This window comes from Sordaria macrospora, chromosome 7 (genome assembly GCF_033870435.1).
Source record: "Sordaria macrospora chromosome 7, complete sequence".
NCBI classification, from domain to species: Eukaryota; Fungi; Ascomycota; class Sordariomycetes; order Sordariales; family Sordariaceae; genus Sordaria; species Sordaria macrospora.
The window spans coordinates 2740734-2766405 of record NC_089377.1 but is presented as its reverse complement, the minus strand read 5'-3'; the positions used below and the strand labels follow the sequence as shown (position 1 = coordinate 2766405).

The 25672-nt window shown below is 52.2% G+C and overlaps 8 protein-coding genes across 8 annotated transcripts; 6 read left to right on the top strand and 2 right to left on the bottom strand.

Annotated features, from left to right (window-relative positions):
• Positions 1–28: 28 nt before the first annotated feature.
• Positions 29–1640, bottom strand: SMAC4_06289 (uncharacterized protein). Its single transcript, XM_003345840.2, has one exon. It carries the CDS (start codon positions 1328–1330, stop codon positions 341–343), a length of 990 nt encoding a protein of 329 aa, XP_003345888.1. The 5' UTR covers positions 1331–1640; the 3' UTR covers positions 29–340.
• A 648-nt stretch (positions 1641–2288) lies between these two features.
• SMAC4_14115 (uncharacterized protein) lies at positions 2289–2960 on the top strand (the record flags this gene model as incomplete). The annotated part of the gene is made up of 1 exon (XM_066091783.1): positions 2289–2960. One exon carries the CDS (start codon positions 2289–2291, stop codon positions 2958–2960), a length of 672 nt encoding a protein of 223 aa, XP_065947800.1.
• Positions 2961–3391: 431 nt separating this feature from the next.
• SMAC4_06290 (uncharacterized protein) lies at positions 3392–4785 on the top strand (the record flags this gene model as incomplete). The annotated part of the gene is made up of 1 exon (XM_024655814.2): positions 3392–4785. Exon 1 carries the CDS (start codon positions 3589–3591, stop codon positions 4783–4785), a length of 1197 nt encoding a protein of 398 aa, XP_024511642.1. The 5' UTR covers positions 3392–3588.
• Positions 4786–8837: 4052 nt separating this feature from the next.
• Positions 8838–12476, top strand: SMAC4_06291 (uncharacterized protein). Its single transcript, XM_003345842.2, has 4 exons — positions 8838–9438; positions 9496–9648; positions 9712–10589; positions 10718–12476. The coding sequence occupies exons 1-4, from the start codon at positions 9152–9154 to the stop codon at positions 11329–11331; spliced, it is 1932 nt and encodes a 643-aa protein (XP_003345890.1). The 5' UTR covers positions 8838–9151; the 3' UTR covers positions 11332–12476.
• Positions 12477–14146: 1670 nt separating this feature from the next.
• Positions 14147–19147, top strand: SMAC4_06292 (uncharacterized protein). Its single transcript, XM_003345843.2, has 3 exons — positions 14147–14548; positions 14908–15043; positions 16093–19147. The coding sequence occupies exons 1-3, from the start codon at positions 14526–14528 to the stop codon at positions 18655–18657; spliced, it is 2724 nt and encodes a 907-aa protein (XP_003345891.2). The 5' UTR covers positions 14147–14525; the 3' UTR covers positions 18658–19147.
• Positions 19148–19701: 554 nt separating this feature from the next.
• SMAC4_06293 (uncharacterized protein) lies at positions 19702–22321 on the top strand (the record flags this gene model as incomplete). Its single annotated transcript, XM_003345844.2, has 2 exons — positions 19702–20027; positions 20141–22321. The coding sequence occupies exon 2, from the start codon at positions 20261–20263 to the stop codon at positions 22319–22321; it is 2061 nt and encodes a 686-aa protein (XP_003345892.2). The 5' UTR covers positions 19702–20027; positions 20141–20260.
• A 758-nt stretch (positions 22322–23079) lies between these two features.
• Positions 23080–23974, top strand: SMAC4_06294 (uncharacterized protein). Its single transcript, XM_003345845.2, has 2 exons — positions 23080–23231; positions 23338–23974. Exons 1-2 carry the CDS (start codon positions 23220–23222, stop codon positions 23848–23850), a joined length of 525 nt encoding a protein of 174 aa, XP_003345893.1. The 5' UTR covers positions 23080–23219; the 3' UTR covers positions 23851–23974.
• A 72-nt stretch (positions 23975–24046) lies between these two features.
• On the bottom strand, positions 24047–25387 carry SMAC4_06295 (uncharacterized protein). Its single transcript, XM_003345846.2, has 2 exons — positions 25040–25387; positions 24047–24775 (listed from the first exon to the last, which is right to left on the bottom strand). Exons 1-2 carry the CDS (start codon positions 25251–25253, stop codon positions 24465–24467), a joined length of 525 nt encoding a protein of 174 aa, XP_003345894.1. The 5' UTR covers positions 25254–25387; the 3' UTR covers positions 24047–24464.
• Between the last annotated feature and the right edge of the window lie 285 nt (positions 25388–25672).

Genomic DNA, 25672 nt, shown 5'->3' with positions numbered 1-25672 from the left:
TACGTCTTCCCTTTGGATTTTCTTGGTTTTTTTTTGTTCCCCTTTGCAACAGGTTTTGTTCTTTACACCATGATACCACTCCTTTGTACACAGCGTTGGGGACAGGAGAGGGTTATATATACGTACATTCCTTGCTTTTTACCTCTGACCAACGTTCAACTATGGACAACCAAAATAACCGAACATGATCTGCGCTCTACACGTGCTGTTAAACCGATCACGCGACCTGGAAAGCCCAAGGCACTGACAGTGTCTAGCTAACCAGTTCCGAGTCCCTAGGCAGGAACCCGAATGACTTGGGCTCTAGTACGCACCCATTCATTCCTCATCTGCCACATGATCACCGGTAAGGTGTGAAGTTAAGCCCTTTCCATGCAACAAAGGAGTACAGTCCCCCGAAAAGGGCACCGCCAAGATGCGCAGCGTGTCCAATCTTCGAACTATCATCGCCCAACATCCACAAATCGTACGCAAAGCTGCCAAAAGGTATCACCCACAAGGGTACCGTTGGCGGGATCGTCAGCAATGGAACGTCCACCCGCATCGCAGCATATGGAAAGGCCACAGCCAAAGCGACACTCAATCCGCTCACGATGCCGCTCGCACCCAAGCCGTAACGGGTCTGGATGATTCCTTGCCGACGACTCTGGCGATCTCCTTCCACTTTGCGTACAAAATGCCAGAGTTGCGCCATCGACCCGCTGACAGCAGAGCCCAGGCAGACGCAAAAGAGCTGGCCGTTAGACAGACCCATGTTGATACCCATGGTAGCTAAGCTGATGAAGGTGAGCATGTTCTTTCCAATATGTTCGAGATTCTGGTGCGAGACAGCCGAGGTGAACATGGTCCACCAAGAGCCTTGGGCGAGGTTGTCGAGGGAGATGGTTAAATGGCGGCGCAAGGTCTGCATGTGTTTGGCCTCATTCTGAAGGCTCAGGAAGGATTCTGATTGTCCCGAACTCGCGCCTTCCTGATGCATGTTGAGATCGTGGATGGTCCTCACGTTGCTTGGCAGACCTCGAGGTTTAGTGCTTCTACCACTCGCCGCTGGCCGTTGCTGTTTTGTCTGCAAACAAGAAAAGAGCTTGGAGGGGAGGTCGAGAAGGGAAGGGTATTGCCAGATGGCGAAGACGGCCGCGTTGACGCCGCAGAAAAGGTAGACAAACCAGCCCTTTTTGAAGTTGGCGATCAGAAGCCTGCCGAGATAGGGACTCCGCCTCCATCTCGCGTCGAAAAGGGCTTGGGGAATAAACTCGAACGGATACAAGGCGAACACTTTGTCGGCATGTTGCTGAGCCGCCTCTGAAAGCAAGGCGCGCAGTTCCTTCATTGGAAGTGGGGGGGGGTTGTGTATTCCATGGTGAAGACTGTGAGTGAGGATAACTCAAGGCAAGCGACCGAAGTGCTGGAGTGACTGCCGCCGTCGTCGCTCCGGGCGTTGTATGTCGGACGATGGTGGGGTAGGTAGGTGCCGATCCGGGGATTCTCTTTGACGAACTGAAGAACGAAGCGCAGAACCAACCGAGCCAACGCGCCAACAAACGAAGGGATGAGCCGGGCAGTCTTGGGGAGGACTTGTTCCGTCGCAAGAGATTGATGCCTTCAAAGTTTCGAGGAAAGAGCACTTGGCGTGGATCCCGACGGTTTCGTGCGGTTCGTCGTTGGTTCCTGCTTGACGTTGCATTGCTCTTTCCGCTCGAGGTGGAATTGCCTGCCCCGCGCCATCCTCCCGCACCAAGACGTTACGACAGGGGTGTTACCTATCGTGCTTGACACTGTCCCTGCCGAGACATTGTTCTTGCCCTTTTTGCAATTCTGGAGGACGAACTCGAATATCCAACAAAACCTCCCGCGATGTGGAAGAGAAAGGACATCAGTCATTGCAGTAATGGACAGGCACGGTTCATCTCGTCTGATCTTATTCAGCCATGACCCATTACGTATGGTGGTAGGGCAACAACGCTTTGTGAGCGCATTCTCCTTTGTTGGTCTTCCCCCCCATCTGTCTCCCTTCAGAAAAATGCGCCTTGGTCACAGGCAATTCCTTTGTTCAGGGAGTTATTCTATGCCATGTAGGCTTTCGATTACAGCAAAGACAGAAAAACATGACAATTGGCGGTTTATATAACCCCATCTTTCTTCTCATCTCCCCTTGCGTTTCCGTGGTGATACGATGAAGCCAGCCCAAAGATGACATGCGCCCAGTTTCACACTTGAATCTTGGTCCTATTTGATCAGAAACCGAAACACTCTATCATCTTGTTTATATCACACTGTCAACAAATAGAATGGCGCACCTGCGACGTGGACCATTGTCCAGACGTTCCTCTGCCGCTAGAACCGAATCAACCAGGGAAATCAACAACTCCCTTCTTCGCTGCAAGATCCTTCTCGAGTGTGGTAGCACCGGTGACTTTACCTATGACCATTTTCTCTCACAGGGACAAGGAGAACGGTGCCCAAGGCCTACCACTTCCATCCTGTCCGGCTCCAGAGCAAGGACAGCCACAGCTCTCTCCCACGCCGATCACGCCTTCGACCTCGCTTCCAACTACGACCAACCGCAACTAGTTGCAAAAACCCAGCTTTTCCGCGGCCATTGCTTCCGCCGAATGGGCCAGTGGGACAAAGCATACTGCTGTTACATTCGTGCGGTAAGCGTGCGCGAATTTGCTGCTGATAGGGGCCCAGAAGGTCTCGAAGCTTTGACGAAAGAGTGTCAAAGAATGTTGGGGAGAAGGAGGGAGAGTTACTACTCCAGTGCTAGCGAGCATGCTAGTAGTGGATACAGATCAGATGAGGTAGTGGTGAGAGGGGAGCGAATATCAAGTCATACATTTGGTTGTCCGGATACCAAGTTTTTTAAGAGGGATAGGGATAGCAGCGGTGATGCTGATACTGAGGCATCATGGCGACGAATCAGTATGAGGAGGGACTCCGTGTCACCCCGCCCGTTTTAGGTAGTAGATGAACATGGATGGGGAGTAAGGAGGCTGACAACGGTACCAGTTCTGAGATCGGTTCAGGGGAGCTGGATATCTGGGCGAAATCGATGAGTTGTATCATCTTGATCGCCTTCTCTGGTCTGAAAGAGAGCGAGCACGCCTTACTCATCAACACACATGCTGCATCTGCTTGCAAATACCCCTTATAGATTTAGTGTACGTCTGATAGACCCCAGTGTAGTACTCCACGCTCAAGTTCGTGGAATTATCGACTTTTCAAGAAGCATCGCGCAACTACAAGGTCATTGTGGATGCTTGAAGAAAATCGTGACTGGAGAAGTGACATAACCATCACACAAAGAGGAGTGAAACGGACATGGTCCAGGCAGATACGTCTCTGTTCTTCCAACGAGCTCTTGTTTACACCTGTGAAGAACAGTCTTTGTCGAGCCGAAACCTAGGTATCCCTAGAGGAAATTCTCTTTCATCCAAGGCCGGAAATGGACGCTATTTAAAGACAACCGATAGCTAGGTTGATTCTCCAATCTGTACCCGTTGTACTCTTGTTTAAGCATTGTCGGATTTTCAAGCCAGCTACGGCCACCACTACAATCAGGACCAGGGTCACTCACTACCAACCAAGATGGATGAAATCAGGAATGTTAGCCAAGGGAGCTCCAAGACTCCATACAGCCCGAACAAGTCTGGAGACTTTTCAAAGCCCGTCAAATTGGAAGCTCCGCTCGCCGAAGACGAAGACAGCGAAGACGAGGGCTTTCCCCACGAGCACGTCCCTCTCCAGGATGATTCTTCTCTCAATTCTTCGGATGGTGACCGTGGCCTACGTCAAGACTTTCACGCACCTAGAACCCCCAGCGATTTGACAGGCCTACTTGACGACCCTAGAGGCGCAACAGGTCACTCCTCTTCCGAAGAGCCGTTTGAAAATACACCAATGGACCCCGAAATCAATAACGAGGGCCGACTCGGTCCAATGGGAAAGGGGGAGGGAAAGGCAATACATCCACTGAAGCTAGATCTGAGCGACAAAATAACTTCTGACTCCCCGAGCCTCCCCTCGAGGCAGAGTTCAGAAACTACCGATGTTACCCCGACGGCAACAAGTTTCAGTGAGAGAATGAAAGGCCATTTCGCCCGCATGAAGAGCAAGGACGTTGCTGCTGAAAGCGCCGCTCTGCCCGCGACAACTTCACCCACGCATAAACCCGAAGAACAGCTCGAGTGGAAAAGAAGCGAGCAAGCAAGAGATGACGAGGGATTCGGACCCAGAGAGATGCCCTCTAGCACCTCAGATATCTCTGTCTCTTCTTCATCCTCTGCAAATCTACCTAGCTCGCAACACCAGCACAACGAGGACGAGACATGCTGCACCTGCGATAATGAACCGAGTCAAGGAGACCGTCCACAACCCACAGAGTCCAAGCGGGAACCTTGGAGGTGGGTGATGCAGGTAGGGTTTTGTTACCTTGTCTACTGCGTCTACTGCGATTTTGCTACTGCTGTACATCACGGCTCGCAGCTTTCTAGACGGTACGGTCAGCATATCATAGACGGACATGGTAGCTTTATCGTGTTTACTAGTTGGTGGCGGTTCTTTAGGTTCGTCTTGGGTATCATGTACCTGGGCAGCTGGCTGTCTTCTGGTGCGGCCTGGTCGGCAGTTGATAAGGTAACGGTTTGGATAGACCGTGGTGCGGCCTGGCCGTTGCTTGGGAATATGGAACAGCAGTCCAGGAAGGCTTTCGAGGCCGTACAGTCAGTGGTGGCTGATGCTAAGTCTAGACTTGGAAAAATAGGAGCTAGAGGGAGCAAAGCTTGAGAGAACTGCTGTACAAAGGGTGCCATGGTTTTATCAAGTGGCCGATAGTGTCTTCGGTAGAAGGGGCCATCTTATGTCCCCGGTGCTTGTTAGGATCCCATACTTACAACTCAATTAAAATGGGAAAGCACATTCTTTATAGATTTTGACCTAAGATCAAGGATCCAGCCGATGGTTGGTTGTGGGTTTTCTTCAGGCGTCTTAGATCCTTGTTGGATATATGTTTTTCATTTGACCTGCTTCCACTGGGGCGCAGATCTCCAGACGCCTCTAGAGTGACAGGCCTCCCTCATAGTCAATCTACTAGTCTATGTTAGCATATCGGTGGCTTTTTCTAGCTCCGGGCTTCTTCCACGTGTCTCTCTGCTCCTCACCGGCTGAAGAAGACTGAAAGTTGACTCTCCGCATTACGGTCTGGCCAATGAGCTTGATTGATATCATGTGCTGTCCAACAATGTCATTGAGTTGCTGCTTGGTTCATGAGACTTGGAGCATATCCGGAAGGAAAGATCAGTAAGTGCTGACTGAAAACCCCAGCCGTCTTAGAAAGCAATGAAAAGATAGTTGATATTTGGATGCCAAGCGGATCCGGCGCTCAGTAGCCATGCTCCCATGGTACAGCGACTGGAAGCTCATTTGAACTTTACCGTACCCTTCCTCTTCCGAGCTTCCAACAATGCCTCGACGACTTGAGACAGCGGGACAGTAGACAGTAGGACTCGACCTACCGAGCACAGAGAATTTGGGGCAAGTCCGTAATATTAAGCGGCAGTGACCAGACGTGAACATCGGGAGGTCTGTGTGGTTGAACACATAGATAGCCGAACAAGTTAATTATTGCCGGCCAATTAAGTAGCCCCACCGTCGAAATAAGCTTGCACGAGGACGATTCCGCTTATGCTCGCCGGCAGCGGGCAGATACTTGCAACGTTCTCTACGTATGCCGTGGCCTGGATGTCTGGATTTGTTTGGCGGTTGGCAAACAGCAGTGATATATATTTTGCTTGAGGACCGTTTGTAAAACTGAAGGGGAGTGTAGAGGTTTGAGGGAGTGTCGCTCGCGTACCTCTAGACTCGGATGGATTGGCAGGATACGAGAGTAGAGATCCGATAAGTAGCAGTCATCCCGCCCGCGCTCTTGAATCTGGGAGGCGCGACTCGATGAGATACTTGGCAACCGTCGAAGTCACGGTCGTCGTGCGAAACCCTAATCGGTACACTCCAGGCACGAGCCAGAATGGAAAGTGAACAGAAGGAGCTGGCTGGATCGAAGATGTGAGGGAACCACCTAGATATGGGACATGGAGGATGGAATCCATCCAATCGATGACAAGTCCTACCCTCCACCCCACCCCAACTGAGGTTGCGTCTTCGGCGAGGATGCTTGCGAGGTTCCAAATGGAGAAAGTGCTTCTGGCTACCGTGACGCACTGACCCCTCGCGGTCGTAGTTTAAGTTGACGGCAGCCACTTTCCTGGACGTTAAATAGGCCAGAAGTACACAGTCTGCAGCTGGATCAAAAATACACTGTGTCTTTCTTGGTGAGCGTGCCGAGAACTTAACAGAATCCATGATCACTTATACCAAAAATGCAATCCATGAACCAAACACGAAACTCCAGTTCTCTGTCGCTGTCAGAGCCTTTGTAGACAACAAAACATACACCTTCCTTTCTCATTTTCAATCTCAATTTACGTCACGTCCATCCTCCGTACCCGAACTCGTTCGAAACCGTGGGGTTGCTCACTGCAGGCGAAGGTTATGCAAGATAGGCCGACCCGTGGTTGTACCGTCGTACCGCCGTCTGCAAAGAATCGAGCTGCTGGTTTTGGTGCTTATATCCCGCTGCTTAAGGACCGTAACTCGATGGAGAAAGATTGATGGAGGCAATGTAACCGCACAGTCCGTCACCGTCGGACCTCTCTCCGCAAACGATCGGGCCTTTACCGGATACCTGCACTGATTTCACCGCATTGGCAACTTGCTGTGTGGTATTCAGCTAGGCAGGCAGTAGTGGACCTCCTTAACTTACGCTTTTGGGGTATAGGATCAAACGCTTGTTACCATGACATCGGACCTGGGCGTGGTCATGGGTGATGGGAGAAATAGACGAGCATTTGTTCAGGCTTCAACATGGCTGGGCGTTATCAGATGCGAGTGAATGTCTTGACGACAATAATTTGTTATGACGGCGAGCTCGAGGGGACCTGTTCTCGGCAGGCAATGGAATGCACTGTGTAGGTACTTTGGGCGTCATGATGCCAAGCGTCGCCAAGCTTTGAGTACCACAGAAAGTCAACGTCCATCCATGCATTTCAGACACGACTGCGGTTTTCCATCTGGCAACCAAACCACGTTGTTTTTTTCACAAGAACGGAGCCAGCAAGAAAAAGCAACAAAGCCCGACCTTCCAAGTCAAACTGCCGTACAAGACATGTTATGCCGTTGTTGAGATCTCCATCCCATTCATCGACTGTCAAAGCCACATCCTGGCAGGTCCCAAATCACCCCGTTTCGAATTGGCAACTTCCTTCTCCCCTGCGTATCGGATATCAAGCCTACATGCTACAACATATCGAGTGGCTTGTTTGTTATACCTGACAATCCAGTTATAAAGCCGTTGATGTCAACCAGTAGCACCAAGGCTACTGCCTACCGAGTCACCTATCTATCTACCTCCCCTTTGGGGTACATCTTTCTTCTTCTATCTCTGACTTGACCGCTAACAGCGGGTTTCACAGTTACTCCCGTTTATGCATCGTGCTTACGGGACTTCCCTTTCTGAAGCCTTGATACAAGAGTGTGGGGTTCTCGGCTACGCACTCGCCATATCTCCGCTACCACCTAATGTGCCGTGCCTTCACGTGGGCTACCAAGCTCCATGTCAATAAAAGCTGCAGGTCGAGGACTGTCGTGGCAGTTGTGGAGGGTGATGGCATGTTGCACCGCGTATAAGCCGTTGAGAAAGGGCTTGGTTCACGATATCTGATCGTCTTTACCCCTGATCAAGGCACACGCTGCTCCGTCTCAACGTCGGGCCTCCATTGCCTTTTGAAGTCCGGCCCTTTTGCACCATAAAGGTGCACTTCCAAACTCACACTGCCGAGGAGGACAGGCTATCCATGATATTGACTGACACGTCAAACCGAGAAGGTGCAAATCTGAACTCGTCACAAGAGGTTCAGTTGCCTTTGAAGCCATGTTGTGCTTAGATTACGTGCGTTTGTGGGGTAAACAAGGTTGAAGTGCGATCCAAGCAGACCAAATTCTGGGGTAGAGAGGAAGGGTAGGTAACTACTCGGCTCTCCATATTTCTCTCGGTCAGGCGGTACTTGTCCAGCGCCTTTCATTATATCCCGCGCTTTATCCAGATTGCAAATGCTACCCTTCCACCATCCGCAAACGTGGGTCGTCCTGCTTGTCCATCCAAGAGTTCCACAACGGTCACCACTCTCACAGCTTGTCCCTACACTATTTTGTTCAGTCAAGTCCGGGATATTCCGCCAGCCTGACAGTAATTCTACTCAGTTACCACCCTCAGTCCAAGTTGGGAAGCAGGCCAACCCACAAAACCCCCGAAAAGGTCGCCGCACGATCGGCTATCCACGCGGACGCGGTAGATCCAGCCACATCCCTCTAGGTCCTGCATCCAGACACTGAACGCACTTCTGCCCAGTCTATGCAGAAAAGCCCTTGCGGGAGGTACAGTTCCACCACTGTTACTCAGTTTGTCCTTGGGCAATCTTCCATGCTTGAACCCAGGTTAGAGACCGCAGCTCCTGGTTATGTCGAACGGCAATCTGGATCCAACATTGGTATTGGGTAATCATGCTTGGACATGAATAATTCGACAGGTTCCCAATGCCGTTCTGCCCGTGTCCGCCAGGATCCAGCTTGCTTTCATGTGATGAGCAGGTAATAGACTCGTCATTTCAAATAGTTTTATACTGACCTTATCCTGCTCTTCTCCGTCCAATCACTTCCCGTTTGGCACCACCCCATGGGGAAAAAAACAAGTACCATATCAGGTACAAGAACATTCGGCAAAGATGCCCCGAGCTGATGGGGGGAAGGCAACATGGACTAGAGTATAGTCCACAAGATCGAGATATATCTTGGCCAGCCTCCGGAAGGTCTAGACCTTCGCTCCTTCCCCCATGCGCTCCTCCCTTATCGTAGAAGCCTTAATGTGTGCCTTCCTACTTTGTACCTCGCACCTGCCCTCTAGCTTTACCGAAAATCTTGGCTTAAGAGGAAGGAGCGTTGCTTCACCCACCTCTTATCAAGGGACACTCTGGTCTCTTCGTTCACAGAGCCTCACTCATCCTCCTACCATTACTTCGTGTCTATCTTACACACATTCATAATGTCTCAACCATCATCTCATACTCCCAATGGCGGAGGGCATACTGGAACAGCGGGTGGAGGAGCAGCTGCCCCGAATGACGGAGGCCGTGAGAGTCCTGCGATGCAAGCGTTCTTCGCCGCGAGGCAGCGGAAGAATGAGCACATGATGAAAATGTACGCATTGGCACTATGCGGCCTAGTTGCTCTTTTCTTCGTCTTCCACTGGACGAGATGGCTTTGCGTCAGAGCAGAACGGTCATGGCGGCCATTAGCCACACTGGGACGCCCCTTTGTTGCGATTGAGAGGTATGTACCATTCTATAATTACCCAATTGCTGTCTGTGCTGACGGATTCTACACTAGGTTCGTCAGGAATCTCCTTGTTCGCAAGGTCCCTGGCTTCAAATCAGCTGGGCATGCGCTGCTCGTTACAACATATGTTGTGGCCAACGTTGTCGTTGGGTTCACAAACGTAAATACCAGCTCCAAAGCCACCCTTGCCTCCAGGTTTGGCTGGTAAGTCATTCATACATCTCCTAATATTTGACCTCAATGTACTAACAAGACTCTGCGCCAAAGGCTGGCTCTGTCAAACCTGGGACTCGTCATCTTTCTGGCACTCAAGAACACCCCTCTGGCTTTCCTCACTGCCTATTCCTATGAAAGGCTCAATTGTCTCCATCGAATTGCCGGGTACACGATGTTCATCTGGATGGTACTTCACGCGTCCCTGTACACCACATTCTTCAGTGAATCAGGAAGGATGGTTACCAAGTTCAAGGACCGGTCTGAAATCGCGGCTATCGTAGCCGGCTTTTCCTTCTTGACGGTAGTCCTCTCGGCCACCATTCTCCAGAGAATCTGGTACGAACTCTTTTATGTGGTCCACATTTCTAGTTGGATCATGGGGATTGTCGCTCTTGGATTCCATCAGCCGGTGATTGCAAATAAGGGGATCATTGTCACACTTCTGGTTGCATCTATGTGGATCCTTGACCGCCTTATCAGGATCACCAGGGTTTTATATTACAGCCTGAACAACGAGGCGAAGCTATATCCTCTTCCTAATGGTGGCACTAAGGTCATATTCAAGAAGGCACCAGCCAGAGCGGCAGCAGGAAAACATTGTTTCATCTGGATTCCGGCAGTACGCAAATTCGAAACGCACCCTTTCACAATCTACAAGACGGACTCTTTGGAATTCACCATCAAGGCACAGAACGGCTTCACTCACGATCTCCACCAAAATGTAGTTGCCAACCCGGGTATCAGTGTGAGGGCGTCTCTAGATGGGCCCTACGGCACATTCCCGGATCCCATGGACTACGATAAGATTGTCCTCATCGCTGGCGGCGGAGGTGCTACGTTCACCTTTGGCCTTGTGGCGAACATCCTTGAGAGGTTGCATGATGAGCCCCATAAGAGTATCACCTTTATTTGGGCTGTGAAGAAACACGGTACGTTTTGTTTATACACAGTCTAACAGTCTTCCCTGCTCGTGTGGAAGTTGTTTTTCGACGTGGACGAGGACTGTGACTATACTTGTCAAGGAAGAGTAACTGACAGTTTTGGATGATTGATACAGAAAATCTAGCATGGTTCAAGGAACATCTGGAGACACTGAAGAGCCACGCACACTCACCAAAAGTCGACGTTTCCATCTACGTGACACGATCACCGGTTGCTTCTCAGCACCACCACCACTTACCACACATTCACGGCCACGGCTTGCTGCACCAAACACAATCGCGCATGTCGGAGTCATCGTCGGGAGGATCTTCACCACCTATATCGCCCACTAGTGGCGGTAGCGGTTCCCCTGATACCGAAAAGATGCCTCAGCTTCCATTACACACCCATGCACAGAACCATGCCGTGACTCTGTCAGAAAAGGACCTCGAACACGGCGGCGGCGGCGTTCCCGTGGTCTCTCACCACAGCAATACGGCAGAAAACACCACCGGTACCGAATCCCATCACCATAACGCGCACGGTTACGAGCACGCCATCAAGCCGGGCAGACCGGACATGGTCACGCTGATTCGCCAGGCCGTCGTCGGTACCCCTTCGAACCAGCGCGTACTGGTGGCGGCGTGCGGACCGGACGGGCTGATGCGTGTGGTGAGAGATACGACGGCGAGGTTGATACAGGGAGATGGGCCGGGGGTGGAGCTACATTGTGAGCAGTTTGGATGGTAAACAATTTCCAATCAGTTGAAGGGAAATGGCCAAAAGGGAGATCCAAAAGATTGGCGTTTTCATCGTCTTTTCGGACTTGCGATCGACGGTAGTCAGCAATGCCATTATGTATAGGCTTATTTCCTTATACCTATTGAGAATGCGAACCAGGAGTATGGTTGGTATAATTGTAGTGGTCCTCTGCGTCCCAGGCTATTCTTGTTTTGAAGACGAATGAAATTCGAAATGGATCGGGGAGGGTACCGGATGCAGGTACCGCGCTCGGAGTTTTGTTTACCAACGTTCTTTTTTTTTGAAGCATCTGTTTCTTCTCGGGGCTTTATGTTCGAGCTAGGGGGAGTCAAGGTTGACCGGAGCCTATGAACCACCCATGAACGACCACGTTCGACGACTTGCCTGTTGTTTTCCGCTCTCGATCATCTCTTCCTGATGTTGTTACAAAAAGCCGTTGACCAAGAAAGAAGGCAGCCAGTCAGCCAGGTAGCCCATTGGAGGTTCGTGCAATTCACATGTGGGCTTCTGCTGCAGACCCCTTTCCATTGCGTCGCCGTCCCGCCACGATGAAGTGCCATTCTTGGCCATTTTTGCATGTTGCTGCTTTGAAAGTTCGACGTGTTGGCTCCCTTGCTGATTAGGGAAAAGGGAGAAAAAAAAAAGGGAACCCCGAAATCTAGAACAAACTCGCACGCTCGAGGATGAAAATTCTTCCATTTTGCGGTCGTCGACTGGACGATTGATGAAGGTTCTGATAGGACAGACACTTCGGAATCAGGTACCTTGCTGGCTGGCCATCAGCTCTTACCGCAGCTGGTACAGTGTTCCTATGTAAGCTTGTGACTGGGCGACAAAGCTGAAGAGGCAATCGCCGACATCGGGACGCCATCACCAAGAGAGGAGGGGAAAGGGAAAAAAAATGTTGTTCATGGGAAAGAAAAAAGAAAACATCTGAAAGCGGTCAAAAGCATTTCTGTCAGTGCAAGTGAAGTCTTGATGGAAATTTGAATCTCTTTTTGAGATGTGCCGCTGCCATGAACTTGGTGAGTGCAACAAGTTGGAGCGAGGAAGTACAATGCCACAATGCTCATCTTGTAAGTACCGGGTTGGGTGAGAAAAACATGAAAAAAAAAAAAAAAGGTAACGGAACCATCTGAATCAGGAGGGTTTTCCCGCCAATTCTGTTAGCACGTTTTTCTTTGCCAAGGATCCTGCAACAACCCGGACTCAACCCATGTGTTTGATGGAGCCCTCTTTTCAGCCAGGCTTCGCCAGGGTTGTGAGATAGCGACGTGAAGATGATGCACGTTATTTGCTACTTGCACATCAGAGTCCCGCTTAAAAAGAAGCTCCGTCTCTGACTCTAACACTAAGGACGGAGTTAACTGAAAATAGACAGATACCCCTGGCGGTATTGCGTCAGCCAATAGTTGAAGCATGCTGGGAAAAAGTTTTCCTCGAGGCAAAAGAAAGACATATGATTGTCAGCGGCGGAAGAGGAAGAAAACGAGGAAGAGCTTGAAAAAGAAGAGGAAGAGGCGAGAAGAGGCTGGTAAGTAACGAAAAGGGACACCGAGAGAAGATGGCCTGGACCTTGGTACGACGGCGAGAGTCCGGACTTGTGGTTATCTACGGCGTCGGCATGGTTACCTCTACTTGGCGCCGATCTTATCATTCCCATTTTGTTCACTCTGGGGGTCAGGTACATTGTCTACAGTGCACCCCACCTGCTTTGAATCTTTTTTAAGATCGTGATATCAACTCCTCCATGGGTAAGGACTGTCTGCGAATGGAGTTTATTCAAGATCGTCTGTCGGTTTTCATATAAAGAGTCAGGCTCCTCTCTCGCTCGTGCTCAACAGATGAGCCCGTCTGCGGTTCGGGCACTTGGACTTAACGTCTCTTGAGAAAAAGAAGAGGCTGAACAATGACCGAACAATGGCAACATCGACGCAAAGAATGTGCTGGGCAAGGGGCTGAGGTTACATGGCACAGTTGAGAATGGATTTTGTACCCTGGCCGTTGGCTCCTCGTCATGGTAAGTAAGCACTTCAAGCATCCTTCCCCTCTTGGCCCTTCTCGCCCTCCCATCTGATTGTCTTGTCTTTGTTGCTTGCATCCAATGAGTTGCCGCACGTTTGGCACTGACACGGACTTGACGCCTGGAATCGGTAATCGAACAATTTTTTCCCCATCGATAACGGAGCAGATGGCGGTGACGGACACGGCTTGTTGATAAGTGGTCGAGGGTGGTGGTGATGGTGGTGGTGCACACACACAGCTTGCACAGCAGCGCCCGCCCACCACCCGAATTGACGAATGTTTGTTGGCGATGGCTCTTCTTTGATAAGCTGGACCAACCGGGCGCATCGGAAGCCCGTTGTTCGCTTGCGCTTGCTATTCGTTGTAAGCAACCCCTTTGCTGTGCAGACTGTGTGTGTCGAGATGAATGCCGGTCGATGATGGGAGGAGGAAAATGGCGAGTGCTCGCCTCAGACAAAAGAAAGTGACACTAACAGCCTGGAGGACCCGCCGGATGTGGGGCCTTGCACCCCTGCTGCCCTGGCGGCCCCTGCAAGCCCCTGCAAGCCCACTGCCCGGTCTCTGGTTCCAGTGGACGCTGGGCTCTGTGACCCTCTTTTCGTCCCTCTTTGGTCCCTCTTTGCAGCAGGTCCAATTTGAATTGCTCCTTCCACTTCTTTCTGATCGATCCAAGCTGAGGAGCTGACTGGCCCAGGTCGTACGAGACGATCACTGCAAGGCTTGGGAAAGTTTTTATCTTTGGAAATATTTCGTTCCTCTGCGACTTCTTTTGGACGCTTTCCCCTCCTCGCGTCCAACTTTTGACCTCTTTTATTTTTTATCCGTTGTTGTTTCTCCAAACTGCAACCATCTTCCTCCCCGATCTCCAACCACCAAAATACGCTACTACCGACCGACCTGACGTCAGAGACAGCTAGGAAGAGCAAGCATCGTTGCGCCACTCCTCCGCATCTATCATCTCCAAATAAAACCACCCGACCCTTCCATTTCGCGCGACAGCCGACCTCTTTGTTGCCCACGCATCTCCAAATACGGCACCTATTCCACATCTCCCACGAGGCCCTCTTCAGTCATCTTCGATCTTGAGAAGCCCTCCAATCCAAACCCAACCTCCACTCCCGAAACCTTGAGCCAGTGCACGAATCAACAAGCCGACAATGGGCACTTTTACCTTCAGATGGTCAGTTGCGCAGTTCCATCCAATCCCTCCCGCAGTGTTTCATTCCGGCACATTGCAAGCAGTGGCAGCATGCGGTCGCCCGTCCCATGGCCTCCATCCAATGCGCGATGATCTTCCATTGTGCATTGAGGCGTTGGATCGCGAGACAGGAACCAGAAAGCGACATCGGTTTCATCTGAATGCATCCCCGCTGCAATCGCAATTCAACTCGCGCGCCAACCTGCAAGTGTCGGTTGGATGTGAAGCACCACGAAGCACCTAACTCCTACCGTTGTGGTGTCACGATGGTGATTGCTGTAGCACCATGTCATCTCCTTCTGCGAATTGTATGCTGACCCGTCTGCTTTGGAAACGAACAGGCCTCACGCCGCTGAGGAAGTCTACGTGACCGGCACCTTTGACGGCTGGTCCAAGAGCGAACAGCTCGACAAGGTTGGCGACCACTTCGAAAAGACAGTCACCCTTCCCGAACTCACAGAGAAGGTCTACTACAAGGTTGGTGATGATTCATTTGTCTTCTCGAGGTCCCCAATGCCCAGAATACCCCATTCGTCAATTCCTTCTGCGGTCGCCGTGCTGCCCAGTGGTGGCTCCGCTGCCCTTCAGGGCCTTGTGCGGGGTGGATGGGGAACGACTTACACCGGTTGCTGGTAAGGCCAGCCTATGATGTTGCAGCTTTGGTGCCTTCAGTTCCGTTCGAATCTATCGACGAGTCGACACCTGTTTGCATCGCAATTGCGCGCGTACAAAATGAAAAGGAGGACAAAGCAGCCAGCAGCCGAGTCGAAAAAAGGAGGCCGGTCGGAGGATGCAAGCGCATTCGAACCCTTTTCCCGAGGTTGATGTCGAGCCGGATTTTGGGAAATGAGCAATTCGAAAAGAGTTGGAGAATGACATTGCTCACTTGCTCCGGGCTGCTTGCCCTGTCGCAAGTGTGGAATGTTGATGTGCCATTTCCAGTGCGATCCGCGGACGTGCTCCAGCGGCCTCGGGAGGTTACTGGGTCCCATTCTTTAGGTTGGCTATGACGCAACGCAACATCGCGTGACGGTAGAGAGCCACCAGGGGCCCCATAAGCGAGCCAGGCCAGAGCCGCGAGCGAGGCCGTGACTGGCTAAAAGACGTCCAAACAATGGGGCACTGCTCTAGAAACTCATGGTCGCTCTCAAGCCGGCGTGTTGCGCACACGAACAAGCAGGGTCTCTGCACTAGTGTGGAGCTGCAGCTTACTTTATTTCATCACTGCCATACATTGCCTTGCTCGTGGGAGGTGTTTGGCAGCGTCCTGGCGCCTCTTCGGGTGGCATTATCGCATGCGCTCTGTTGTGTTGCCAGGTTGCCTGAGAGACGAGGGATGGGTGGATGGGATCTTCCAGCCAGGCAGACCAGGGCAGCGAACGGGTAGTCTCGCTCCTGCTTCGTCATCCAAGCGCAACCCCTCTTACCTCGCGCTTGACCATTCACTTTCCAGATTTTACACATATAACCCAGACACAACCCATCCAACTCTCTGACCAAGCACTGACGCAATCATATTCAAACAGTTTGTTGTCGACGGACGTTGGACCACCGATCACACAGCACCACAAGAAAAAGACCACGAAGGAAACGAAAACAACGTTTTGCTACCAGAGAACCTCATCAGAACCACAGACCCCTCAACACAAGATACAGAGCCCCGAGCCATGTCGAATGAGAATCACAAGACACAAGGGAGCAGCAATACAGGAGAGCCCAGCTTTGCAGAGACCATCATGAGCGCACTCAACACTGTAACGCCCGACTCGACGGCGCAATCCATCAGCAACCCTCTAGAGAACAAGAAGAACCACGGTCCTCCAGGTGGCTGGGTCGAGACCCCTGCGGCCGACGGCGACAAGACCTTCAGCGTCAGCCCCCTTCCTGCCACAGATGGCGCTCTCAACCCCATCGACCTCAGGCCCGGCGAAAAGATCCCAGATACCTTGACGGCTCAGAATGTCAACAACCACGTCACTCTAGATAAGGAGTCGTACGAGAAGAGCGACCGCATTCCCGGCGTCGATTTCAGCACATCACCTGCTGTTGTTTCTGCCCCCATCGTGGCCACTGACGCGGAGACCGAATTCAAGGTCAACCCTCTTCCTGCAACCGAGGGCGCTCTTAACCCCTTCAAGCTCGCACCCGGTGAGAAGATTCCCGATGACGTCAGGGCTGCGGACATCAACACCAATGTTACACTAGATAAGGAATCGTACGACAACAGCGCCGATCGGATTCCCGGCCTCGACGCCGCATTGCCCCCGGTTTCCAGGAACATGATTCCCGAATCCAGCCTCCCCATCACTAGCAACAACGATGTCTTCATCAACACCGTCACTCCCATCTCAACCACTGCTGCCTTGGCTGCTCAAGTTCCCTTTAACGAGCCTGCGGTTCCCGAGGCTGTCAGGGAAAGTCAGGAGAAGGCCCACGTGGAGCCTGGCGCAAGTGGCTTGGCCGAGGAGGTGAAGGGCAAGGCTGCCGTTGAGGATGAGCTGCTGCACAAGGTTGCCGAGGCCCCCTCAACCTCCGAAGGCACTGCTGGATATGGCACCGAAAAGGCCGAGACTGATTTGTCCCTCGCCGATGCTGTTGCTTTCGCCGGCAACGCCGCTGCCGCTGCTGTCATTGGTGCTGCCACTGTTGCCGCCGACAAGCTCCCCGGTGTTCTTGAGAGCACCGCAGACGCCGCGGTCAATGTTGGTAGCAAAATTCCTGGTGCCGTTAATGCGACCGCTAATGCGGCTGTCGATGTTGGCGCCAAGATCGGACACTCCGCAGGCGAAGCTCTTGGGACTGCCGCCACTGCCACCACCAACGCTGCGTATGCCGCCAAAGACACCACCAGCGAGGCTCTCGGTACTGCTGCCAATGCCACCACCAACGCTGCGTATGCCGCCAAAGACACCACCAGTGATGTGCTTGGCAGCGCTGCCAACGTTGCTGCTAGTGCCGGTAGCCAGGTCCAAGAAACCGCTGCCAATACTGCTAGCACAGTCCATGAATCCACTGTCAATGCTGCTAGCACAGTACAGCGCTCTACTGCTAACGCTACGTCGACTGTTGAAAGCAGTCTCCCGAGCGTGCCAGACGTCACTGGCCACCTGCCACAGGCGGTCCAGAAGATCCTCCCTACATCGATGCAACCGGCGTCCCAAAACCGTCAGGTTCTTCCTACCTCTCTTGATGTTGAGAGGTCCCTCGCGGCAGAGAAGGCTTCACGCGTTGAGGGTGTTTCTGCGGCCGTTCCTGTTGAGGTCAAGGATTCCATTGAGAAGTCTGGAGAGTCGCCCGAAGCTACCACTAATGCCACGGCAGTCTTGGATAAGCAGGCCGTTGAGTCTGAGCTCCTGAGAGAGGTCAAGCGCGCACAGCCCGAGCCCCCTGTCGTGGCCGCGTCGGTTCCGTCAGAAGTCAGGGATTCTCTCCAGAAAGCCGACGAGTCGCCCGAGGCTGCTTCTCAACCTGCCGTTGTTGTGGAGAAGCAAGCCGTTGAGACTGAGCTGTTGAAGACCGTGAAGCCCACCGAGTCTATCCCGCAAGCCATTGCCTCGGTAGTTCCAGGAACCGTCAAGGATTCGATCACAGAGGCCGGCAAGGCTCCCGAAGCCGCTGCCAATGCCGACATTGTAGCGGAGAAGACTGCAGTTGAGGCCCAGCTTCTGCAGGAAGTTAAGCCCGTCGAGGTGGTAGCCGAAAAGAAGGCCGTCGAGGCTGAGCTTCTACATGAGGTCAAGCGCACTGAACCTATTGGCGAATCCTCCACAAAAGCAGCCACCAACGGCACGGCAACAAATGGCTCGGCAGCCAACGGTTCGACATCGAACGGTGCGGCGGCCAATGGCTCAACAGCCGCTGCTTCCAAGCCTGTGGAGACACCAGTCACCCCCACAACGCCGACTGATACTACCTTCCCGGCTGCTAATGGGAATGGCAAGGCTGCTGAACAGCCGACTGTCACCACCGGCACGGAGACCCACGCCACGACCACGGTCTCCGGCTCTGGCTCCGCCTCTACCACCCCGGAGAGGAAGAAGAAGCACCGTGTCAGTGGTTTCTTCAACAAGCTCAAGCAAAAGTTCACTTAGAAACAAGGATAGCGCATTGAGTGTGGTTGATTCTTTTCTTTCTCTCTCTTTATTGCTGTCGTTGTCTCGTTAAATTATTCCCCATGGGCTGGAAGGTTGGTGAATTGGTAGGATGCGATGCGTCTCTGGTTTTGTTATTCCTCAATGTGTCATTGGGCACTTTTTGTAAGATAGAAGCGCACACGCAGTTAGCCGTGCGCTCGTGGGCGGGCGGATAGGCGCCTTACGCATCTCATAATGTTTCATCGTTTTGATCCGTTGTTCCTCTGCTTTCGATGCCCTTTCATAATGCACCTGTACGATGGACGGCACATGATGATACCGGGAAAGCCGTCCTCCCTACTTTACCTAAAACTAGTGGATGTTTAATAGTTATTCCTGTCAGCAGTACTTGAGCTGTGTCATGCTGGCGTCTTTCCCTCGAAGATACGATTGCGTGGCAAGACTCAGGAAGATTGCACTTAAACTGAAAAATCAAGCGCAACGCTAATGATCAAGATTTCCAAGTGCTTCCCATTCTGATTTCTTAGTGTTCGATCGAATCCAAGTTGCGAAGACAGGTATCCACTGGAGGTTGGAAGCTTGGCATGATATGGCGATTTGTAATTGACACTTTGAATTGTATGTTGCTATATTCCGCACGGATTTTGTCATGCCTTAGTGAGGGCCTTATAACAAACAAAAACAGAGGCCTTTTATCATTAGAGTACCTGGATATAGAGATGCTGCGATGTATCAAGCCAATGCAACATCGCGATTGTGAGAGAAGGCATGACGGGAAGGGGAAGCGGAGTCAGCTGACACGGCGTTTTGACAGGCGGCAGTAGACCTCTGCTAATATCTGTTAGGCAGGTACGGTAGGGCTCTATAAAACAAGGGCCCAGAGGGCAGATAATCAGGGATTTCTTGTAGAAGATGTTGGATTGTTTGCCACAAGGGTAGACTCCACTAACGGAGTTCATCCCTGCAGAGGATGTACCTGGCTGGGCGACCGCAACGCCTTCCTGCAATGTTGTAGCGCCTCGCTCCCGCCTTCAGTTGCCATTTGCCCCGCGTATCTCTTCTTACACGGAAGCGAGACCTCGAGTGACTCCCATCCGTCCTCCGATTCTCTTCCTCGTTCCAATTCCTCATGGGGTCCGAATTTGGACCCCTTCGGCAACATCTGGCATACTACCGCCACCAAATCATTGTCGCTTTACCTTCAGTCATCCTTGTGTCCGTATTTCCATCCCAAGTGTCGGTCTCTGAAGCAACTCGAGGTTGTTTTCATCCACAGGGAGCAAAGACCTCGCGCCTGAGATAAGAGACGTCATCACCCCCCCTGCACCGCCAGCAGACTGACAGCAGCAAGGTGATCAGGACACAAGGTAGGAATGCATCAATTAGCTTCTTCAATGCTCCATTCATCGGGATTTAAAGGGCCTTGTCGCCTGTCGGAGTAGCTTTAGGGATGGAAAAAGGCGCTGACAGCTTAGTGAAGCATTGTTAGGGTCGTGTCGCCACCGGAGAACTACTGGAGAACAAGTACCTGAAAGCGAAGCATCTGATCCACCGTGAGAGGAGCACGCTCACTCAATCCATCAACGCCTTCTTCCCAAACATGAACTCGACCCCATCAGCCCCGGGCAAGTCCCTTTCCGCTCCTCCAACCTCGAACTTCTCGCAAGCCTCTTCTCAAGCACCCTCACCTGTGGGATTTGATTCCGCTCGACGCCCAGGTACAGGCCAAGGCCAGGGATCAAGCGCTTCACAATCTGCCCCGCGGAGAAACCAGGGCGCCAGACGACAACATAAAGACATGAGGCGTCCCGGCGCAATGCGGCAGCAGAGCCGTGTGAACGATGACGAAGACATCCTGGCCGAGATGCGAGCTATGCGGAATGCCTCGAGCCGTCGTGGACAGACCTCTATCACACATTTGCTGAATCTGAACCCTCCGCCTCGCCCAGTCTACGACAGCCACCACAGTTATTCCTCCCGCTCTTATCGACGAAACCCTAGCTATGGCGTTGGCTCCGGCTACCATTCCATGGACAAATCTCGCTACGTCCATGCCAACTATCGTTTCGTCGTGTCGCCCGGTGGCAATTACGCGGCGCAGGCGTCAGACGCAGATGAGCACCTCGAATGGGCCGATATCCTACAGATTATTGCTTCAACAGAGTCGCAACAAACCTCATGCCCAATCTGTCTTTCGGAACCCGTCGCGCCACGCATGGCGAAATGCGGCCACATTTTCTGCCTGCCGTGTCTTATCCGCTTCATGAATACGGTACCCCACGATGATGGCCGCTCGCCTCCGGAAAAAAAGCAGAATCGATGGAGAAAGTGTCCCATCTGCGAGGATACAGTCTATTTAAACGAAGTTCGCCCGGTCAGGTTCTACGCTGGCCAAGAGAGCGCTCTCCCCGGGCCAGGCGAGGATGTTGTGCTGCGTCTGATGGCGCGCAATGCAAAAAGCACTCTCGCACTACCCAAGGAAGGTGCTGCAGAGGTTCTGCAATCGGGCGATGACATCCCCTGGCACTTTGCCGCCAATGTTCTGGACTATGCAAGGATAATGAAAGGCACTACCGGATACATGGAAGAGCAGTATGACCAAGAAGTGGAGGATATAACCAAGCAGGAGAAAGAAGACGAACTGATGTTTCACGAAGATAACGAATGGACACAGAAAGCCATCAGGGCAGTCCATGCGGCGAAGGAGAAGCTGAAGGAGCTTGATGCCGCTCAGACGACGGCACTTGCAGCCTCCTCCGGTGCCGGATCCGGCCGCGCTAAGAAGCGTGACGAGGACCTGGATTTCTTTTTCTACTCTGCCCCTCCGCACCTTTATCTAAATCCCTTGGATATCAGGATCCTAAAGACCCAATTTGGGTCTTTCTCCGAATTCCCAACAACGCTTCTTCCAAGGGTTGAGCATATATCCACAGGCAATGCTGTGGACGATGTCATGCGGAAACGCGCAAAGTACTTGGGTCATCTACCCCGGGGATGTCTCATCAGCTTCCTTGAATGCGACTGGACTGACATCGTTACCCCTGAGGTTCTCGAGACCTTCAAAGAGGATATCGAGCGCCGGCGCAAGAAGAATAAGGACAAAATTGTTCAGGAGGAGCGCGAGCGCTTGCAGGCGGAGCGACTGGAAGCCGAACAAATTCGTGATGCCAGGCGTCAAGCCGGCCCATTAGCGGAAGAAGGGACCATTCGGTATGGTAATGCCGATGCGGATCGGCCCCCGGTGAACATGGATGACTTCATTCCCCTTGGCGCGGAGGCACCAAGTACAACACCACCTAACCCAAGGGCTGGATTTGGGACTCTGTCAGAGATGAGTACTAGCCCGGGCGCACAAAGGACAGTCTGGGGTACGCCAGCTATCCATGGGGAAGAGCCCGACTACATGGCGCCCAGGAATCCGGTTGACGATGGCTGGTTGAAGGATGATGATGTTCTAGACAGCTTGGGCGCGCAGGATATTGCGTTCCAGATGGAGGCAATGGGACTTGAGAATGGTGCTGGTAGCAGCAGTGCTGCCGCTGCCAGTGCTGCTGCTGCTTCCGCGGTGGGCGGTGCTAAGGCTGGCGGTGGCGCCAGAGGTGGAAAGAAGAAGAAACAGAAGATCACATTGATGAGCACCGGAGGTAGGAGGGGCATTTAGGAATATCGTCCTGGAAAGGCTTGTAGATCATTAATGGCACGGTTGTCCTTTCAAAATATTTACCAACAAGCCAATCAAGATATTGGCTCCCAAGATGAGCGTTTGTGGTGTCTTCTGAGGCGAACGAGGTACCAATCTCTCAGCGTTGCATCTGGCTTTATACATATCAAGTGGCTCTGGAAGGTGTTTTGAACAGCTACTCTACGGTAAGGCTAAGGCAGGAGGAAGTGAGTCCGGCCAGACCACATCATCATGGTTAAGCCGGAAAATCTATGTTAAGGATGTGCAGCATTCTGAGGTAGTAGTAGCAGCTTCTACTGGATATGAAACAACATTGTGCCCTTCGCTTTCACCGTGTCCCTTTTGATGAGTATACGCAGGCGTGTTGAGAATTGGTCGGTGTTCAAGCTCCCGAGAGGTCATTCAGGTGCAGATCGCCGGTGGAACCGATTATCCGAGAATGCCAACCTACCTACCTATGTTAGTAAGTTGCATACGACCGTGACCTCACGACTTATGGCGCCTTTCACGTGCCACCTAGCCAGTCTGCCTACAGATGTTCTTGTTGGCGGGTGTAATGAGCATGAAAGGTGCAGCTGCAGAAGTCTCATTTGGCAAGAACGTCCATCAAGTACGAAGGTGGGCAAGATCATGACATCATAGACCGTGACATCATGCTGCTGTCTCACATACATGACTCCCCAAAACAAATCTACATCTCGCTATAGAACACCTAAACGGGCTTATTTCTCAATCACTTTCCACCTGATCATACATCCAGAATCATCACAGACTTCTGCACACACAGAAGCAACCACAATCGACCGACTTAGCTAAATACTACCACCACTTGTACCTATCAATCAAACATCAAACTCAAACCCAACAATCGCCCACCATGTCAAAGAAGGTAGGTTTGATCTCCTCAGTTCCGGTTCACATCCATTGTTACAAATAACCTTGTGCTTTAGCCTTTCCCCATCTCCCATAAGCTCGACTAACGCAGGCTCCTCCAGGTCACCTCCGAAAACGTCCCTCCCAAGCAGGAAGGCGTCGGTGCCGTTCCTCCGGATTCCCTCGCTGCCGAGTCGATCCGCTCCGGCGGTGCCTTCGCCCAAGGCAACCCGTCCGCCTCCGCGGGCGATTCGGCCTCGCAGAACCAAGGGGCCAAGGCTCCCTTCAGTGCCCATCAGAGTCACCCCACATCTCAGCAGCAGCACGAGAATTCAGAGCAGGGTAGCAAGGCACCGACCTACATCTGGGCCGGCCAGGACGTAAGTGATAAGTCCAGCCCACATGGCAAGAACATCAAGGAGGGCGGATTCGCGGGAAGCGGAACCGAGGGCGGCATGCCGGAGCCTGGAAGCAAGAAGGATCCCGGGCGCGTCGCGTTGAAGGATATGTTGGCTAGCACCGGAACTGCAGGCAATGAGGGTGCTGGCAAGGGAAGCCAGGAGGAAGTCAATACCAAGGCAACGGAGACGGGCCAGAAGGGATTTGGAGCTTTGGGAGGGGACACCGAGGCTTAGGTCTGTAAGACTTGAAGAATGATGGAAGTGTACAATATGAGGCTTCTTAAGGGAAGTCAGCTAGAATGATAATGAACGTCATGACCTAAGTGGGGGACACTTACCATATTCGAGTGGCATGTGGTGACAGTCGTCCATACATACTGATATGTTTGCCAGGGAGCCAGGTTCAGAAGCAAACAACGATGGAACTGGAAGAGATGTCATGTTCATTCAGACATTGTATATCGTGGTACCTCATTAAAAATTACCCAAAAGTTCACCAAGCACATCCACCAACCGTCGCTCCGTCGCTCCTTGATCTTCCCTGTTGTGGTTAACATGAAGTGTCGCAGTGTCTGCAAACGGGTTCCCCGTTCTCGCGCGACTTCGGGTGCAGCACCATTTGCTCTTCAATCACACACAACTACCCCGATTCAGCCATCCGTCCCCCCTTTTCTCATTCAGACGAAGATTTACCCCAAACACAAAAACACCCATCGTGCGCCATTTCTTTTTGACGCCCCTCAAAAAGCCTTTTCACTTTTCTTCGAAAGCCAAAAACAAGAGGCAAGGCTTCAACAATTAAGCGCTTCCAACTCCCAAGATAAAAAAAATCTGATGAGTCAATTCACTTAAAGCACAGCAGCAACGACACCAGCGACAGCAGCCAACAGGCCACCAGCGTTCACAAGAACCTCACCGGCGGCGTTACCGGTCGCGGAGCTTGAAGGGGCAGAGTCGGTGTTGCTCGACGCGGCGTTCCCGGCAGTGGTGTTGGCAGCGTCGTCCGTGTTCTCGTTGTCGCTACCGGCGTCGGTGGGTTGGGCCGCGACAGCGGTGTTCAGGCCAGCGGCGGTGGTGGTGGCGGCGACGACCTTGCTAGTCGAGGACGGGTATTGCTTGTCGAGAGCGCACCAGGTATCACGTTCGCCCATGACGGATGCTATTTTTTTTTTGAAGAGTTTATGTCAGTACACACTTGATCGCTCGGAGGTGGGAAAAGAGAAGAAAGAGAAGAAAGAGAGAAAGTCAGGAACAAGAGGAAGAGGAGGAAGAGGAGGAAGAGGAGGAAGAGGAGGAAGAGGAGGAAGAGGAGGAAGAGGAGGAAGAGGAGGAAGAGGAGGAAGAGGAGGAAGAGGAGGAAGAGGAGGAAGAGGAGGAAGAGGAGGAAGAGGAGGAAGAGGAGGAAGAGGAGGATGAGGCTTACCCTTGCGAACATCGTTGGGGCAGTTGTTGAAGCAGGTAATGATGTTGGCATACTGCGCGCACTTGCAGCCGTAGTCGTCACGGTTGCACACGGAGAGCTTGGCGTTCTCGGAACCCAGGCAGTTCTCGACGATGTAGGCGGCCTGGCAGACGGAGGTGGTTTGTGCCGCGGCGACAGCGAACATGGCGGCGAGGGGAAGGAGAGCGGCCTTCATCTTGACGGTTTGGTTTGGGAGGTATTATTGAAATTAGGTTTGGCGAAGGATAAAGATGGAACAAGAAGAACAAGAAGAAAAAGAAGATTGAACGATTTCACAAGATGGAAAGGTGAGAGAAAGTAAGTAGGTCGGGTCGGCGAGGAGGGATCAGGAGACCTTGTATATAGGAAGGCCGGTAGATATGGATCGATGTGACTAGTCTAGTCAAAAAAACGATTGGATATTGCCCTTTCCTTCTTGGTTTCTTCTCAGCTTCCAATGATATTGAAGAGGGAGGATCTGACAGGGCAACAAACGGTCGAGCGGTGGAGAGACGGCGAGGACGAGAAGAGACTGTGGGGGAAATGGAGTGGACACGCGGTGTGGGTGTTCTCAAGGGCAAAAAGTAACTCTAGACGGGGGAAGAGGAGAGAGAA

Bases quoted from the DNA above. Each gene is read 5' to 3' on its own strand.
- SMAC4_06289 (XM_003345840.2), bottom strand. From the start codon at position 1,330: ATGAAGGAACTGCGCGCCTTGCTTTCAGAGGCGGCTCAGCAACATGCC.
- SMAC4_06291 (XM_003345842.2), top strand. From the start codon at position 9,152: ATGTCTCAACCATCATCTCATACTCCCAATGGCGGAGGGCATACTGGA. The intron at 9,439-9,495 runs GTATGTACCATT...ATTCTACACTAG, and splicing joins CCCTTTGTTGCGATTGAGAG to GTTCGTCAGGAATCTCCTTG. The intron at 10,590-10,717 runs GTACGTTTTGTT...TGATTGATACAG, and splicing joins TTGGGCTGTGAAGAAACACG to AAAATCTAGCATGGTTCAAG.
- SMAC4_06292 (XM_003345843.2), top strand. From the start codon at position 14,526: ATGGGCACTTTTACCTTCAGATG. The intron at 14,549-14,907 runs GTCAGTTGCGCA...GGAAACGAACAG, and splicing joins GGCACTTTTACCTTCAGATG to GCCTCACGCCGCTGAGGAAG. The intron at 15,044-16,092 runs GTTGGTGATGAT...ATATTCAAACAG, and splicing joins CAGAGAAGGTCTACTACAAG to TTTGTTGTCGACGGACGTTG.
- SMAC4_06295 (XM_003345846.2), bottom strand. From the start codon at position 25,253: ATGAAGGCCGCTCTCCTTCCCCTCGCCGCCATGTTCGCTGTCGCCGCG. The intron at 24,776-25,039 runs GTAAGCCTCATC...AAAAAAAAATAG, and splicing joins CCCCAACGATGTTCGCAAGG to CATCCGTCATGGGCGAACGT.